At 35.1% G+C, this 18,831-nt stretch overlaps 1 protein-coding gene across 10 annotated transcripts in view; it reads right to left on the minus strand.

Moving 5' to 3' along the window:
• The window catches only part of MTDH (metadherin), a 58,334-nt gene that overhangs the window by 23,690 nt on the left and 15,813 nt on the right, over positions 1–18,831 (minus strand). For 2 of the 10 annotated variants that reach the window (XM_064588086.1, XM_045896187.3), the window contains exons 3-7: positions 7,696–7,780; positions 6,802–6,978; positions 5,323–5,388; positions 3,711–3,947; positions 1,113–1,199 (exon numbers count right to left, since the gene is read on the minus strand). In XM_064588086.1, the coding sequence (XP_064444156.1) occupies positions 1,113–1,199; positions 3,711–3,947; positions 5,323–5,388; positions 6,802–6,978; positions 7,696–7,780 (652 nt within the window). The remainder of the gene's footprint in view (positions 1–1,112; positions 1,200–3,710; positions 3,948–5,322; positions 5,389–6,801; positions 6,979–7,695; positions 7,781–18,831) is intronic. The other 8 variants (XM_045896192.3, XM_045896189.3, XM_064588089.1 and 5 more) reach the window with 6 other exon arrangements.

Raw genomic sequence — 18,831 nt, forward strand, 5'->3', positions numbered from 1 at the left:
TATATAATTAGTATATTAGCTGCTTATAAGCACCACAGTAACACTATTGCTATTTCTTTAGCAGCCCATGCTGCTTTCTTTTTCTCTCTGAATACACGAAGAGAATAGCATCTGTGCTGTACCAAGTCACCAAATGAAAGAGGCAATTAATTCTATCTCTGGAACTGAAACGTAGTCTATGAGAGCAGGGGTTGGCAAACTATGACCCACAGGCCAAATGCAAACAGTCCCTTTTTGTGTGATTCATAGCGAAGATCAGTTTTTGTATTTACAAATGACTGAAAAAAGATCAAAAGAATAGTATTTCAAAACCAGACACAGCCCCCTGTTTATATGTATCGTCTCTGGCTGCCTTCCTGTTACAATGTCAGAATTAAGTGGTTCCACAGGGACAGTATGGCCCACAAAGCCTAAAATATTTATTACTGTGCCCTTTACAGAAAAAGTCTGCTGACCCCTAGAGTTCTAGTGACTCCAGACACTGTGGAGCTACATAATTAGTACACTGGGTCCATAAATTCCATAGTGAACAAAATGTTACAAACTAAACTCCCATATTTATGTAGTATTTGTTAAGTACATATGACTTCTACATGATTAATAAAAGGCACATCCATTACAGCATTTAAGTAATGCTGAATTGGTAATAGTTTATTAGTAATACTCTATTTTCTAAATCAATAGATACTCTAAGTAGAGTTATTATGTGAGGTTCTATATAACCTAAAAGGCTTAGATATAAACTCATGATGAATAAGGGCAAATAGAAATAGCAAACTGCAAGTAGAAGTATGGTAGAAATACACTAGTAACAGAAAAGTATAACCCTGAAGGGAAGGCCTTCTATTTGTATTTATCTGTATGCCAAGGAACTTTCACTTATGTTATGCCACAGAATCTTCCTATCTTCACTACAGAAAGGAACCAAGCCACTTGCAGATAAGAATTTAGGTCTTCTTTTCTCTCCTTTTATTAAGGCCTCAGCTACTTTATATATCTATTATTTATGCTGATAGCAGTACTTGACTCTCTTATTTTTCGAATAGCATAAGCTACAAAGAATTTAAACAGAAATTCTTTTGTTAACTAAATGAAAGACTGTTTTCACATACCAGAAACAGCAGAGTTAAGTGTGAGAGATGCAAAAGAAGAATTCTGTTCAGAGGTATTCATTCCCCTATCCACACTAGACCAAGCAGCTGTTAAAATAAAGAACGTCACTTGGAACCTTCAATTTGCAAAAGAAAAGGTGAAAGATATGTACAGATTTAAACTATGATAATAATATTTAAAGATAACCTTAGAAATTAGGACAATATAGCAATAGCTACTATTTACTGAATGTCTATTACAGGCCAACCTCTTCATACCAAACACCTCTAATCCTTAGGGTAACCCTGCTAGGCACAATTTCAGAGTAGTTAAATGACTTTCTGACAGCCAGAAAACAGCTGAGCCATGACTGGAACTTAAGGTCATTTCCAAAGCCTATGCCTTTCTCCACTTTAGCAAGCTACCTTATTATTTACCGTAATTATGCTACTACTTGGGGCCAGGCACTGAACTTGGTACTTGACATTCATTACAGCCAATCCTCACAACTACTGAAATAGGAGGTTCATACAGGTTAAAAAACTAAGCCTGATTTCCATAAAAGTTATTATGTGGGAAAATAGGGATTCATTCCAAATAGGTCCATTTCCAACTAGTCCACACTCATTCCACTATACTGTACTATTTCCTCAATATTTTCAAGCTATTTCTTACTTATATAAATGAGTATTTTAAGGAACGTATACATCCATGAGACCAGTCACACCAGTCTCTTCTTAGTGATTCACTACAAACCCAATTTAATATAGTTCCCTTTCAATTTCAACAAAGGTCCTAATCCAACTAGGCAGGAGCTCTAACCTGCTGCTTAATTTTATCTGTAGCAACCATTCAGCAAGTACCGTCTAATTTATGTCCTAATTATGAAAATGCTACGTAGCTTTTATAAGTAAATTGCAAATATCTGAAAAGGCCACAGTTTTTAACATTACTCGATAAAATCTGATGATCTTCTGTTAAATATGAAAGGATGCTTTAAAGCATAGACATTTCTGCTTTCTTCACTATGGAAAATGAGGCTGGGAATTTAGGGACTGTCTTCTTCCAAACAAATTTTGATATTTCTACACAATTTCTGGACGTTGTAGGGAAGAACAAGCTTAAAAATAATTATCAGTAAATGATCTAGAGTTTGCTTCTTGGGGACAATAGTCAACATGAATCTTTTTAGGCTTAAAAGTGATGGGAAAAGCAAATAACATTGGAAGAAGGTTTTTTGGTACTTAATCACGAAAAACTCTGCAGTGTCTTTTGCTCTCCCAAATAAAAGAAATAAAACAAAAATATCTGCAACAAGCATAACAGAAAAAAAGTGTATGTTTAACGTACAAGGAATTACAACTTGATTTAAAAAAAAAAACAAGAGGCCATTAGACAAATGGGCAAAGAACATGAATAGACAATTCATAAAATAGAAATGACCAAGAAAATTGTGAAAAATATTCAACCTCATTTAACCAGAACAATTTATGTATTTTTTGTTTATCAAGTTAGAAAAGATTTTTTAAATAAGAATACCCAATCTTGGTCAGGACAGGATAAATGGCACTCATATAATAGATGCTGACAGTATAAATTAGAACTACTCTCTTAGAAAATACTTTGACAACATGTTACAGAGCACTGTATGTTTATACTCCCTTTAGCCCAATAATATCACTCCCAAGAATCTATCCTAAAAAAAAAACAAACCCCAAAACAGATATATTAATGCCATGCTACTTACAATGGTTAAAAAACAGAAAATTCTCTTGATAATATGGGAATAGCTGAATAATTTATATGTTATGCTTATACAATATATTACAGGGCCTTCAACTAAAAATCCTTACAAAAAGGAAAATGTTTATGTTACAATATTAAGTGTGTGTGTGTGGGAGGGACATAAAAATGCGTATCTAATTTAGATTATGTAAAAAAAATTAAAAAACAAAACACAAAAAACCCCCAAAAAACTACACAGGAAAAAAAAGACGATTAACGAAATATAAAAAACAGTGGTTGTCACTGGGTGGTGTAATAACAGTGGGTTTTTCCTTCTAAGTTTTCCATATTAAACATGGACTTCTTTTCTATAACACATACACACACACACACACACACTGGAATTAAGCTGCTTTTTATTTGATGGCTCTCAACAAGAATAAGCTTCTCAACTATTGTCTTCATCTTTAAAACCGAGGAGAAAAATTAATTATATATACTGCAAAACAGTATAAAAGTGGATGCTGTAAACTTTTATTATTCTTACTTAAACTCAACAGAACTGTTGAAATTAATCAAAAAGTCTGTTCACACACTACATTTATAACATCACTAAAAATACACAATTATACCCCTTAGCTACACTGATAATCAGATGTGATAAAAGTATGTGAGAGCACTAGTAAAGAGCGAGTAATACATGCTATTATTGACTTTTTTAGTTACCACTTTGCTCTATGTGAAGGTTTGAGATGAGTTAGTTATTACTATTATTTCTGAATAGCTTTACTCATTTTTCTACTCATGGATTTTTTTTTTCATTCCTGGAAAATTCAAAATGTACTGGAAATAAGCAATTGTAAATGAACTTAAAATTTTCTAACACTTCTTACCAATGCCAGAAAATATTGAACGGTCACTCCAACTCCTTCCCCAGTCTTTTCCATTTACATTAGCATCTCCAGTGTCTTGACCCCAGGCAGATGGCTCACTTTTCCTCTTGCCTGCAGAAGCAGGTGAAACAGAATTCCACTTCTCCTCACCTGCACTGATCTGTGAGGAGAGTTTTACAGACTTTTCATTCCAGCCTCCTCCATTTACAGTGAGGTTTTCGTTCAATCCTGAAGGAACTTAAAGAAAAGAAAAGAAGATTAAAAACTGATACATGACTCCTTATGAAAACTGGGATATTTTCAAATTTGCTTGGTTTATATTTATCACTCATTTTTTTCCCCTACTGTCCTCTAAACAGCTTGAGCTTTAAAAATAAAAATGATGTCCTAAAAGTGACATGACCACCAATGGATGACTTTAATTTAGAAACTAAGAGTAGGCTTGAACTTTATATTTTAATGATGTGTTCAACAGCAGAATGACTTGCTCAAAGAAAGTACAAAAGACAGGAAAACAACACATACTCTGCTATGCTCAGAATACTCACCCACTAAAAATATGAACAATTCTCCTTAGTTCCATGTTCCGTTCTTATTTACACACACACACACACACACACACACACACACACACAGAGTATAAGGCAGTGATTCTGAAACCTGGCTGCACATTAAAATCAACTGAAAAATTTCTTAAAAGTAGACACTGGAGCCTCAGCCCAGACTAATTAAAATCAGAATCTCCAGGGGTGCCTGGCTGGCTCAAGTTGGTAGAGCATGTAACTCTTAATCTTGGAGTTGTGAGTTCAAGACCCATGTTGAGCATAGAGATTATTTAAGAAAATAATAATAAAATAAAATCAGAATATTTGTATGCAGGTATATGTACATATGTGTGTGTGTTGTTTTTCTAAACTTCCTAGATGACTGTAATGTGTAGCCAGGATTGAGAACCATGGGAATGAAGGAAGCTGACAGGGTTAAAATAAGCCTGAAACAAGAAGGTGCTTTTCATTTCTGAGTTTATATTTTACTACCACACTTTTAGTTTCTAGGTAAGGCATATCACTCTACTTAATTCAATCTTTATCATAAACAAGTAAATAAAATATATTTTCTAATTGTGAAGCACAGTATAACTTCAGACTGTAGTCCATTTGTTGTAAAATATTTGATATTGTTAAGGAAGCAATTTAAACGATTATAGGTATTAAGGTTTTTTTCTTAATAAACAGGGGTAAAATCTTTTATCCCATATATGCCTATATTAAAACCAAGTCCTCCCCCACCCCAAATCTTTCTTTTCTCTATTGGCTTACACAATGCAAGCAAGAATAAAAATCACATGTAAACTACTACTAAAAAAAATGTTTTTACATATGGGGAGAGGGAGAAACAACTAGAACATACCAAAGACTGTTAGGAAGTGGGAATGACTTTTCTTTTTTTCCATTTTCCAAAATCTCTGGATTGTGATTATGTTACTTTAGTAATTAAAAATCATTTCTAAGCCTTTTTTTTCCTTCTGTATCATTCATGTGAGGAAACAGACATGTATATAAGTTTCTATTTTGATGGGCCTTCAATTTAAGTTACATGTAATTTCTCTCACCCTGAAGTGTAGAATCTCCTTTTCCAGACTTAAAGTTGCTAACTTGAACATTTAGATGAGAATCACCTGGTTGAAATAGAAATAAAATTTATTTAATACTGAATAGGCCACTATGCACATTAATTAGGAGTTAACATATAAATTAAGTTTTCACTTATTATTTTTAATAAATTGTTTCTTCAAGTATTAAATTCTTATACTGGAAAAGAGTTTTACTCACAACACACTTGACATGTCCTTAAGGAACTGAGTTCTATAGTTACCATATTCTTAGTCAACTAAAATGGCAATATAGGAACTGGAAAATCTCGTAAGTATACGTAGAGTCTGCTGTTCTGTAATGCTTATGAGATTCTTTTAAGTAGGAACTGGAGAACTGGGGCTCTGTAATTGGATTCAACTTTGCCACCTCTCAACAATACCAGCTGCCTTTTCAGTAATCCTGGAAGCAAACACATCCAACTTAAGAACACTGCCAGTATTTGGGACCAGGACTTAGGAAATATGGCAAGAGGTACGAATACATATTATAACAAGGATACCATTTCTCTGACACTAAAAAGCATTTAATGATTACAATGTATCAAAAAGCCAGCAGACAGATTGTGCTAGCAAAGGCAGGCATGCACAAGACAGTGAAAAAGGGTCCCCAACAAAATGGAGTGCTAAGACATGGCTAACATGTAACAGCGAAAATGCATAAATAGAAGTCATTGCTGTACCAAAGCAATACATTTCAGCAAGTCATCAAGCAAAAAAGTAAAATACACCAAAGCTAAGAAAGTGGTCTGGAGACAAATGCAGGGTGAGGAGGCAATTAATAAAAAAGTGAAGGAAGAAAAGTCAATGCTCAAGTTGAATAGTATCACTCTGCAGACTGATGTCTCCAGGGTAAAAATGATGGCAATGTAAAGAGCTTTAAGAAGCCATCAGTACTGGATAGTGTGAGCACTTGAAATACTTGGGAAGAATATCAGCTCAACAACCTCTGAAGTTTCAGTCTAGCTTTATCAAACACCTATGGCATTCTCAAAAAGTTAGGGTGATAAGAAGTCCAGATAGAGCCTGCACTATCCAGAACATGCTTGTTTCATCTTGGAATGAAAGCATCCAACATGCAGAATGGTGACAAATAATTTTATTTAATAAGTGTCTTGTCCACTGTAAGAAATGGAGATGTAAGAGAGTTGGGGCAAAGCAATGCACACAAGAAAAAAAGGCAACATCATTTTCTCACGTGACTCAAGGCAGAAAGGCAATTTTAATTTAGCAGGCCATTCATCAGGCGTTACGTAACAAGTAACACTGCTGGTTATCAGGTAAACCAGTATGTGGTCCACAGTGCTCTCACGAAGAAGGGTATATCAGCACAATGATGTAAGCAGTTCAAAATAGTCAAATTTTGACATAATGATATTTTGTACATCTGATTAAAAGGAGCTGGATTTGATGTATGACTCTTATGTTCCACTAATATACCTTTATTCTTCTTGGAACCAACAGGAAATGATGCAGTTGTAAGTTGCTCGGTGGTAACTGTGATGGTATTTTCTATCCCAGGGATAGTTGAATCCAATGAACCAGAATCAGTCTGCACCTTATCACGTTTACGCTGCTGTCGTTTCTCTCTGTGACTAATTTTAGTTTCCCAGGCTCCTGACATAGCCCCAGAAAAAAAAGTGTTATTCAGTAAAGGGGAAGACAAAACGTTGTAGTTCTAAGGGGGGAAATGGGGGCAGGGCACGTAAGATATCATGATAAATTAAGAGAGTAAACTAAAAACCCAGAGTACTGATTATATTAATTTATCCTAAGAATTTATTCTAATCCCAATATGTTGTTTTAGGCAGCTAACTGCCATTATTATTTATTCTGGTAATTTTTATCAACTGTCATCTATGATTTAGGAAAAATGATAACTATAAGTCATCCTGTAGATCTTTTTATCCCGCTGGAGAGAATTGAGAGTGTTATAAATAATTACTAATAAATGGGTTTATTTGGTGATGACAATAAAGGGCTTCCTCAAGAATTTTGTACACAGCCTTCTAGGGATAGTGTATTTAAGAACAAGAGAGAAAAAGTCCAAATCATATTTCTAAGAAACAAAGACAAAACAATTGCTCAAGATACTAAGCTACACCTTAAATCTCAAAGTGGTTCCCTTCAGGAAAAGCACGATTAGATTCTTATAACTTAGATTAAAAAAAAAAAATGTTTTCTAACAATGTCACAGATCTGTACATTAAAATCTGTAATTATTAAAAGAAAACTAGATACAAGATTAAGCGACACAAATGCAGCTTTTATATAATGCACCACGGTAAAAAAGGATTAAAATTTTTTCTATAGTCCTTTCACTTGCTCAAGTACCTTCATCAACTTCCTTTCCATCATGGCGTGAACTGTTTTGCACTGCTTTAGCATCTGACTTTGATTTCTTCTTATTTTTCTTTGACTGAAAGTAAAATAGAATGTTACTTAATATTTCATTATGTTTTTGAAAAGGTAGGAGTCAGTAAGATACATAATGAAATGTATGATGCTGACAACCAAAAAATTTAATGTTTGATTAAAAAACTTAACATTAAATGGCAATAATAATATGAGGTTACCATTTATTCAGTGGTTACTCTATGCTAAGTACTTTGCACTCGTTTTCTTCTTTATTCCCTAAAAAAAAAATCACTAGAGAAGGTATTATTCCCATTTTAGAGATGAGGAAATGGAGACTTAGAGCTGTTAAATATTAAATAGGCTGTCTGGGGTCACATTAAGAGTTAGTAAATGGTAGAGTCAAATTAGGAAATAGGTCTATCTGGTTCCAAAGTCTGTGCCCTTAGAAACATGCTACCCTAATTTACATCATAAATAAGGTACTATAATATGATGTGTTCAGAATAAAATAAAAACCTACTGCTAATGTTCAGAAAGAAAATGATGCACTGATTATTGGTTTTTGGATTTCATAAAACACAGTTGGAATACCCTACTGTATAGCAAATTAGTGAGTCAACTGTACAAAGTAGATAATATTTTGTTGGTTTCAGAGCAATGTGAAAATACCTAGAATTCATATATGGTAGATGTTTAGTATTTAGTAATTCATTAAAGAAAAAATACCTACACACACAGAAGGTAAGGATATTTTGAAATAGCCTTCCAATTCCCTTCCGCTAATATTTTCTCTTCTCAAAAGTTCATTAAAACCTCATAAAGCCATGATTCCTATAGATTAGTGCTTCGAGAAGAGTACTAACATTCATGAAATAGTGATTTTATTTATAATTTGTATTCACACATTTAACTATTTATTAATATTGGCTACACATATGTATTATTGTACACTATCTTAAAGTTAAGTTTACCACCAAAAAAGATTGTATCTTGATAGTAAGCCTTTTTCATGGGTAAAGCAGTAAAGGATAGTTTGAGTAAGCAATGAATGACAGCTCTTCAGAGTGATTAAAAATTCTTTGACAACAGGAGTACACAACAAACTATTCAAAACAATGTTTATTTCCCATAGTTGATCTGTACTTGTTTCTTTGCATGTTCTCATGAACATCTATCATGTCTCGTGTACTGCTTTATTACACCTACCAAACCAGGCTCATATCCACTTTACAAAAATTGAGCTATCATCTACATACCATAATATTTATCCTTCTTAAGTGTACAATTCGGTGGTTTTTAGTATACTCGAGGCTGTACAATTATCACCATTGTCTAATTCCAGAATGATTTCATCATCCCGAAAAAGAAAGCTGGTACCTAGTATTAATCAGTCCCCACTACCCTCTTCCCACTGGCGTCCACCACCAGGCCACTTTCTGTCTGTCTGTCTCTCATATCCACTCTCAAGTACACACAATACCTTGAGCACTTTTCGATTACAGCCTAAAGTAGGGGTCAGCAAACTTTTTCTATAAAGGATCAAACAGTAAATATTTTAGGCTGTGCAAAGCATATGTATCTCTACATGTAGCAATTGTACAACTCTGCTATTATAGCATGGAAGTAGCTGTATACAATATGTAATTAAATGGGTATGACTGTGTTCCAACAAAATTTTATTTACAAAAATAGGCAACTGGTTGGATTTCGGGGGCCAGAGTTTGCCAACCCCTGGTCTAGAGCAGCACTGTCCAATAGAAATATAATGCAAGCCATGTTAGTAATTTAAAACTTCCTAGCACACAGGTTAAAAGGTTAAAAGAAATAGGTAACATTAATTTTAATAATATATGTAAATCAACACATTCAAAATACTATTTCAAAATGTAATTAATATAAAAAACTATTAATAACATAGTATGAGAAAGAGTGCTCAATAGCCATGTAAGTAGCTACCACATTGGATAGTACAGACCTACAGGAACTACCTAAAGTACCCTCATTTTATAGATGCGAGAACTGAGGCCATAGATTATATAAATTGCCTGAGGTCATAGGGTTATTAAGTGGTAAAATGAGCTAAAATTCAGTTCCAACTCTAGATCCTGCCCTCACAAATACTCTGCTATTCTGTCTCTCTACATTTAACTCTAAATACAAATTTAATCATGTATTAGGTATGTGATTTTGGGCTAAATCGCTCTAAACCCTTTTCCCCAACTGCCATACGGGACAAAAATTCCTAACCTCACATAAGGTCTTTTAAGGATTAAGTAAAATGTGAAAGCGGATTGCCAACTACAAAACAGTATACATAAATAAGACTTTTTCAAGGAAAGCAACTATGAAAAAAGGATAGAAATTACATTCACACTGAAATACTGTGATGTGTCACTAAAATAAAATCTGCAGAAAAATAAAGACAACTATCTTGGCTTAGGTCTTGTTTTAGTTACCTTTAAAAAACTAACCAAAAAATCATGCTTACCCAGATGAGACTTAATAACATATTATAAAAAGCATTAAAATGAATATGCATACATGCTACTATTTGCCCCAGTCATCCTACTCAGAGGAACACCTTACTTCTGGGCAGCTCCACTACAGTTAACACTTTTGAAGGAAAATTGCAAATACAAAGTTCTAGCTCCCTTGTTACCATAGTTCTTTCCCCCAATTCGTTGTCAGACTCTACCATGGAGCTAGCCTTAGCCTCTCTTGAATGGCTGGTCATCATGCAATCAAGATTTATTAAATACCTACAAAGTGCTAGACATACACTCCAAAATGCTTATTTGTAAATTTTACACATATCCTACTACTGATGATGTATACATGTGTAAAACATCAGAGCAATAGGACTGAATATGCTTCATTATTTTTGAATAATCTTCTAAATTCATGCATTTTAATACTTTAATACTTTTAATATTAAAAACTATCATACCTGACAAAGGTACACAGATCCATTTAAATGAAGGCCACGCTTAGGGCGCCTGGGTGGCTCAGTCGGTTAAGCGACTGCCTTCGGCTCAGGTCATGATCCTGGAGTCCCGGGATCGGGTCCCGCGTCGGGCTCCCTGCTCAGCAGGGAGTCTGCTTCTCCCTCTGACCCTCCTCCCTCTCATGCTCTCTGTCTCTCATTCTCTCTCTCAAAAATAAATAAATAAAATCTTTAAATGAAGGCCACGCTTACTAAAACATGACATTAATTCTTCCACCTCATCCTCTAAGTAGGCAAAGGTTTTTGTGGAAATATAACTAATAAAATTTAGTCTTCCTCAACACCAGGTGTTCCTGCAATTGAATCTGATGGTTTTACTTTATTTTGGCATTTTTAAAAAATGGATTCACTAAAAACACTTAAATTAAAAAAAGTTGGTTGTAATTGCTATCACTTATAGACCTTTCTAATTAACCCAGTTAAGTCTCAAAATAGCTCTATGAGGCAAATGCTATTATTTCCACTTTATAGATAAGAGAAGGGAGGCACCGAGTGGTTAAGCAACAAACCCGAAGATCACATAATTCTTAAGTGCCAGAGCTGGGATTTGATAAGCATGCTCCAGAACCTGGGCTGCTATGCTATTTTTCTGTTAGAAAACTGCTCCTGAGCTGTTAAATTATGCAGATATGATAATTTTCACAAGTAACAAATAATTTTTAATAACAAAATCACACAATGGTATAAACTTCTCAGAATACACTCTTCGTTGCATGAGTTTCTTAAAAAAAAAAAAAAAATCAGCTACTTTCTGACACATCTCGTTAAAGTTTCCTTAACATTGACGGGACAGATTAAGTACAAATTTTTCCCAAAAAGATCTGCTAAGTATAATCTGTCATTATAAAAAAAGATCAACATATTTGAAACACTTGAATTTTAGTAAAAGAAAAATGTGTGGCTCGCTTTTTAAGTTGGTCAGCTTTCTAAAAGTATTTTGACAAATATAATCAATGAATCTCTTCTTTGTAGAATAAAAGATGATTCCCACCTTGCCCTTACCATAAATTAAAGGCCTCATTTTCCAATTTACAGTCTGGCTTTACACCTTTTTTGCCACCACAGATTTCTAGAAATAATGCAGTGAATGAATTTTGTGCATGCTATCTCTATGGCTTCATCTCCCTATTCCGCAAATTTTATTTTTTTAAATTAAATTCCAGTTCACATGGGCCCTCCATCAGTGGCTTTTATTTAGTTTTTCCACACCAAAAAATTTAAATTAAGTGATCTATTCTTGAGAAGGTATCTTTGTATTTTTTTTTTATCTTTAGTTGCTCACAAAACTAGTTCTTTATGCATTTCATTACTGAAATAGAATATACCGAGTTCCCCAAGTGTAATGTCAGAATCATCTGTACATTTTTCCAATTTGCAATTTGCTCTGCTACTGATTTACTTAATTCATCAACAATGTTTTTATGCTGCACCCAACAGTACATGCTGATGAAAGAATGTGTTCCGGGTGATTGTCATATTGTTTTTTGCGATTTTACCATGGCAGAAAGAACAAGTGTTTCCCCACATATGTCTTTCCCTTTTTAAACAAGAAACCTCCAAGAGTGGCTTCTAAGCATTCTTAATTATATTTAGTAAAATTCTGTACTATTGGGTACTGCATAAATAATCATCTTTAAAAAAAAACTGCGGAGGCCAATCTTCACATTCTAAATGCTTAGATATCCTGCTGATTGAGACAGTTTCAGAATATCACTAGCTAAAATCTTAAGTCACAGTATAAATGGGCAAGGCTTCTTACCAGAAGTAAGAATATATTTGTTTCAAAAATCTTCCTTGATGATTCCATTTTTTGTGACCAATTTCTTATTAGGTCTGATTAAATCATCTTAACCTCATGATGATGTGACTGACAGAGGTCTTAGTAGGAATAGTAGTGCCCACTCTATTTTTCTGTTTATTTGCATTATCATCATCTACAGTCGGCAGCTTCCTAGCCTGTTCACTAAAGGTTAGTCTAGTTTAAACTGGGTAACACAATCAAGAAACCCACAGAGTTGAGCACACATCAATTGCAATCTGTCAAAATATATTATGAGAAAAGAACCAATGAGGGCAGTCTTTCCATTGTAGCTTCCCATTCTTCTCAGGATCTGGCCCACGTAGTGTCTTACTACCCTCTAATATTCCAAATGAGGATGCCAATGACATCATATATTGAAATGAATAAAGCTTCATTTGTTTTAATAAAAAACTAAGTATAAATAGAAAGTCCAATATTCTCTTCCTTCATCCCAATGGATCCTCCTGGATACTCCACTCTGGAGACAATGGTCTTAAAAAGCACAGCTGAAGCAGTTCTAGGACTACAAGTAATATGCTTTCGAATTCACAGAACTTAAAATATCAAAAATTATAAGCTGAGTTATCAAAAAAAGACACTAAAATGACTTCCATAAATAAGCTCAGCCTCTACCTTTAACTTCCTAACATGAATGAATATTCCTAGTATTAGACAACACCCAAAAATAAGTGATAACACTTATTAGAGCAGCAAAAGGTATTTGTTGGCAGCAAAAGCAGATCTACCGAAATGGCTGCTTCTTAGCAGATTTTAAGGAATTGTGAAGTATTAAAAAAAAAAAAAGGGCAGAGGAGTGCTCAATTTTAGGGAGTCTAAATATTCGTATAGAGTCAAAAACTATCATTAAGAGAGATACTGTACAAATTTTAAGTTAGAGGATACTTTATTTTGCAATCAGTTATATGCACCAAAGTAGGCAGCCAGATTCTAAATGTAATCCTTACTCAATGTCTTAATTTTCTTTTCTGGAAAATACTGGTCCTTAAAATTTTGGTGAACTGACATAACTGATATTTAAAGCCCTATAATTATCTAAAGCCACTGCTGGTAAAGTCAGGAGTGATAAAGGAAATGGAACCTGAAAAAGAGGAATGCTGAGTATTTCCTAGAGGTCAGAAGTGGATACTATGATGCTTTTGTCTGCGGATGAGTGGCTAGTATGTAAGATTTTCCACTAATTCATGACAAAAACTATTCTGTTTTCTGAGATTTTTGTTCTTTCTCTTTCCACTGTGTCAAAAATTCCTTTTTTTTTTTTTTTTGTAATGGTGACAGTGGTTTTAAAAATGTACATACCTGACAAAATTAAAATGTTAGTTGGTGAAATCAATTGCCACTTGGAAAATCTGAAAACTATTGCTTTAAATCAATTTCATTCACTTTCTGCCTAAACAAATATGGCAAGTCCTTATTTTACATTGTTCCATATTTAGCACTCTTTTTCTCACTTGTCTCAAACATATAAACAAGCTGGGCATGGTTAAATGGCAAAGGATGGACAGTTCAAAGAGCATATTACTTACATTTTGCTACACCAGCAATTCTTAATCTTAGTAACTTGGTGACACAATATTAGGATGAGATTAATTATAAAAAGTGTCATAAACCTTTTTAAAAGTAGAGAGAGTTGCAATTGATGTCCCCCCCTTTTCTGGAGGAGGTGGTGGTGGTGGTGGCTGGCAGAGGTGGTATAATTCAAACTAGAGCCAAGACTATTCTACTCACTACTATCCTGATGCATTTTCCTGAATGCAAGGAAGGAGCGGGATTGCAGATTTTCTTTCACAGCACTTACCACCATCTGACATGAGAGAATATATTTGCTTGTTTTCAGTTGTCCCCCCGCTCCCATTTTATCAACCATTATATTCCTAGTGCCTAGAATAACGTACCTTGCAGAGAGAAGGTATTCAATTAATATTTGGTTAATCAATGGAAGAGCCTAAAAGTAGACTGCATTACATATAGCCCTGTCTGCCCAACTCTCACTGTCCCCAAAATAAAACCTCTGGGCTATCATATTTGTATACTTGATCCATCATCCAAGCCATTAAATTATTTAAATATGTTTAGTGTGAGCTCATGAATTATGGTACACCACATAAGTAGCATGGCTATCTACCCAGAATCTTAAAAAAATTACAAGAAACCTTCCTTAAGAACTCTTTTTATCTAGCCCCGAACTCTTTCCCAGATACGGTTCTCATATTTCCAATAGCCTAATAAATTAATTCCACTTGGAGACCCCATTTTTACCTCAATTTTAGTATGTTTAAAACCAAATTCATTATTTCACCGTATTTCGATCCCCTCCTGCCTCATACAACTACAGCATCATGGAAAAAGGATGGGCTAAGGTGGAAGTCCTGGTTCTGGTCTCATTTCTGCATTTGTCAGAGTTTAGACAGGAAATTCTAGGAGCAGAAATGACGTTTCTCTGGTAAGATACACCCTTTTTTTTTTTTTATTTTAAAGATTTTATTTATTTATTTGAGAGAGAGAGAGAAAGCATGAGGTGGAGAGGGTCAGAGGGAGAAGCAGACTCCTCGCTGAGCAAGAAGCCCGATGCGGGACTCAATCCCGGGACTCCAGGATCGTGACCTGAGCCGAAGGCAGTCGCTTAACCAACTGAGCCACCCAGGTGCCCAAGATACACCCTCTTTTATAGAAAATAGTGTTTGCCTTAAAGGGGATACTGAAAACTAACTCCTTGGATGGGAATCCAAGACTCACGAAACTAGATTTTGTGGCCCAAGGAGCCCGAAAAGTCAAAAGTCCAAGGCCTACACAATCAGACTCAAAGCATTCCAGATAAAAACATTTTAATGAATCCAAAAGACTATACTGGAGTTTAAAACAGGGTTTCAGCAAAAAAAAAAAAAAAGTCAGACAGTAAATATTTCAGGCTTTGCAGACTATAAGGCCTCTTGCAACCACTCAACTTTGCTGTTGGGAGTACAAAAGCAGCCATAGACAATAAGTAAGTCAGTAAGTGTGGCTGCATTCCAACTCCCTTTCAAAAATAGGCAGAGAGCTAGACATGGCAAACAGGTTATGGTTTGCCAATCCCTGGTTTTAAATTAGTTTCTAAGATGTGTTATGGAAGGTAAAACACAAATGCATGTAGGCTCACTGGGCATGCAGGCGTTCTCTGTTTTGCTAAGAGCTGCTATACCTTACACTTGTTTAAAATCTATGATGCCTTGGAGTAAGTTTGTCTTTGGTCCTCTAAACACTGATTACTCCTAGAGTGGTGGTTCTCAAACTTCTTGGATATAGGATTACTCTTAAAACAGACTGAGGATGTCAAAGAGCCTTTGTTTACATGGATTATACCTACTGATATCTACCATATTATAAATTAAAACTAAGATATTATTTAGATATATATTAATTTATTTCAGAACAGTAGACTCATTACATATTGTATAATTACACCTATATGAACCATATTTTCCACAACAAACATTTTAGTGAGAACAGTGGTATGCTTTACATTTTGCAAATATCTTTAGTGTCTAGCTTCATAAAAGACAGCCTGCATACCTGCTTTTGCATTTAATTTTACTGTGTGATACACTATTTGAAGCATATGAAGAAAATCTGGCTACATACACATACATATATAACTGGAAAAACGAGGACTATCTTAATAGTTTTTTCAGATAATTGCATTCTTCTTTGATATTACACCAAAGATTAGTGGTTGACAGGGGCTGGGGCTAAGAGGAAAAGAAGGGAAAATGGGGCATGACTGGTAATGGGCATGACTGGTAATGGGCACAAGATTTCTTTTTGAGAAGAGGAAAACGTTCAAAAACTACACTATGACTCTGCAGATACACTGAAATCATATACTTTAACAAAATAAATTCTACAGTATATCTCAAAATAAAGCTGTTTAATAAAAAAGAAAGACAGAAAACCAATGTGTTTGGGCTTAGGGAGGGTCAGGGATAGGAAGAGAGACTTGAGTGGTTATGTTCAAGACTGTGGCATAAGAGCAATGGGAAGTTGTGAAGAGTTTTTTTTTTTTTTTTTTAAAGATTTTATTTATTTATTTGAGACAGAGAATGAGAGAAAGAGCACATGAGAGGGGGGAGGGTCAGAGGGAGAAGCAGGCTCCCTGCCGAGCAGGGAGCCCGATGCGAGACTCGATCCCGGGACTCCAGGATCATGACCTGAGCCGAAGGCAGTCACTTAACCAACTGAGCCACCCAGGCGCCCAGCTGTGAAGAGTTTTAAGCAGAGGAAGAAGAAACACTATGCCAAAACTTGTCAAGTGGTAGTTTCTTAAAAATTGTTGCAACATGAAATCTGTATCGATAAACTTTCCCATACTCTATTGGTCCATCCTGCACTTTGAATGAATCTTTTACACTGCCTGATTTTGTAACACGCAAGCATTGGTCATTTGGAAAATACCGGTTCAGTGAGTCACACACATCTTCTAAAATGTTAAAATATTCCATTGTATACAGTATTTTTAAAAATCTCAATCGTTAATATCACAATTGATGTCATCAGAAATTCTTTAAGCACTGGGATGCTGTCAAGCTCATGGTAGCAGATACAAATTTTCTAAATTTCCAATTTTCACTTGGAAACAAATCATTATATCATTTGCAATAAATACTAAATGTTGTTTTCCTTGAAGTGACAGGATCATCCTGACTGTTTTTGAGAAAATGTCTGCAAATACCCAAGTCTAAATCACCATGGCCTATCTATCAGTTCTTCTTTCATGTTAAAATGGAGCAACATGAACGAAGTGGCTAGTCAGGACTGTAATTCAACGGTACTGGTGTTTGTCCTCAGGACAACCATGTTCTTCACTACACAGCACACTGTATGTATAATTCCCATTTCATCATACAAAATAATTAAAAAGCATGTGTTCAAAGGTCAAGATTTAATAAAACTAATAATGATCATTTTTACAGCTTAAGGACACTCTTAAGTGAAACTGGCATTCTTTTTCTTTTTAATGGTGAGTGGATTGCAATAAAGAATACAGCTACTAGCACTTTGGTGTCACAGTCATGATTTGTGCTCGGGAGGTCAGCAGTTTTACCTGCTACAGCTTCTGTACCATTAATGCAAATATCAACACACTGAGAAAGGCAAATGTCTCTATTGTTATGAAAACAGTTGGACCCAACGAAAGGTCCCCAAGGCCCCTTTCCAGGGGTCCACAAACCACACTTTGAGAAATGGTGCCCCCGCAAAATTTAGGGATCATTATTTACTAGCTATGTGATGTTGGGCAATCCACTAAACTCTTTTTAATGAGCTGGATTTGAAAAAAATGATTATACTCCCCTCCTTCCCCAACCAAGAGTTATTCATCAGGGCTAAGAGATGTGAAAATATTTGTATTATTGTAGCATCATAAAAATGTAAGAGCTTATTAATACTTATAATGAGTGATATTAGTATTTCAGTAGGATACCACTGACTTCATCCTGAACAACCTGACAGTGACCAAATTTCATACATTTTTGTTTCTATTGTTTCTCTAACGATCTTTACACTGCTATTTTAATTCAGACCCTCATCATCATTGATGCAAACCTGATTTGTTTTCATAAATGTTGCTGCCAGCTGAACATACCTATTTTTGTCATACCCCCACTCCACCCTGACCAGTCAAACTTGTCTAGGGCTTTCCGTTGAGTATGTCTGAATATGCTCTTTTGCTTCAGCTGAATAATGTCTGATTGTGTTCATTTGTTTCTCTCACCTGCCAGAACTGGCCTCCTCACTTCTAGTTACTGAAATACCATCCCCATCCTTAAGAGTCCTATTAAGTCAATCTTTTCTGGCCACCCAAATAGAATAATCTTACTCCTATGAATATCTGGCACTCAAAGCCTTGTTACCTGGTATCTTCTCTTGTGCTTGCATTTCCTTAACTAGACTGCAATCTCTCTGAGGGCTAAGTACATCTTCCATTCTTCTTATTCCCTTCAGCACCTAACAACACAATACATTCAGCCTAGCTAATGGTCCTATGTGGACTCTGCTAGAGACCAGTATCAATGAAGCATTGACCTTCACAGCCAAATAAAGACCTAGACAACTATGGTAGTTTAACTTGCTTTATAGACCCAAGATCTATAACTCTTGTCATACATGGTTTTTAGACCATGTTTTTCTCTGTGAGGTTTACTCAAGTGACAGGGCAAGGTATTCAGTATCACAGCTTAGACTGCAATTATTCTACAGGCAAACTGTACTTCTCAAAGTGCCCAAGATATGGCTCTGAGACGAAAACAGACAATAA

Source organism: Mirounga angustirostris, unplaced genomic scaffold (genome assembly GCF_029215605.1).
Source record: "Mirounga angustirostris isolate CCGP_5_RB_7025 unplaced genomic scaffold, mMirAng1.0.hap1 SCAF_4, whole genome shotgun sequence".
NCBI lineage: Eukaryota > Metazoa > Chordata > Mammalia > Carnivora > Phocidae > Mirounga > Mirounga angustirostris.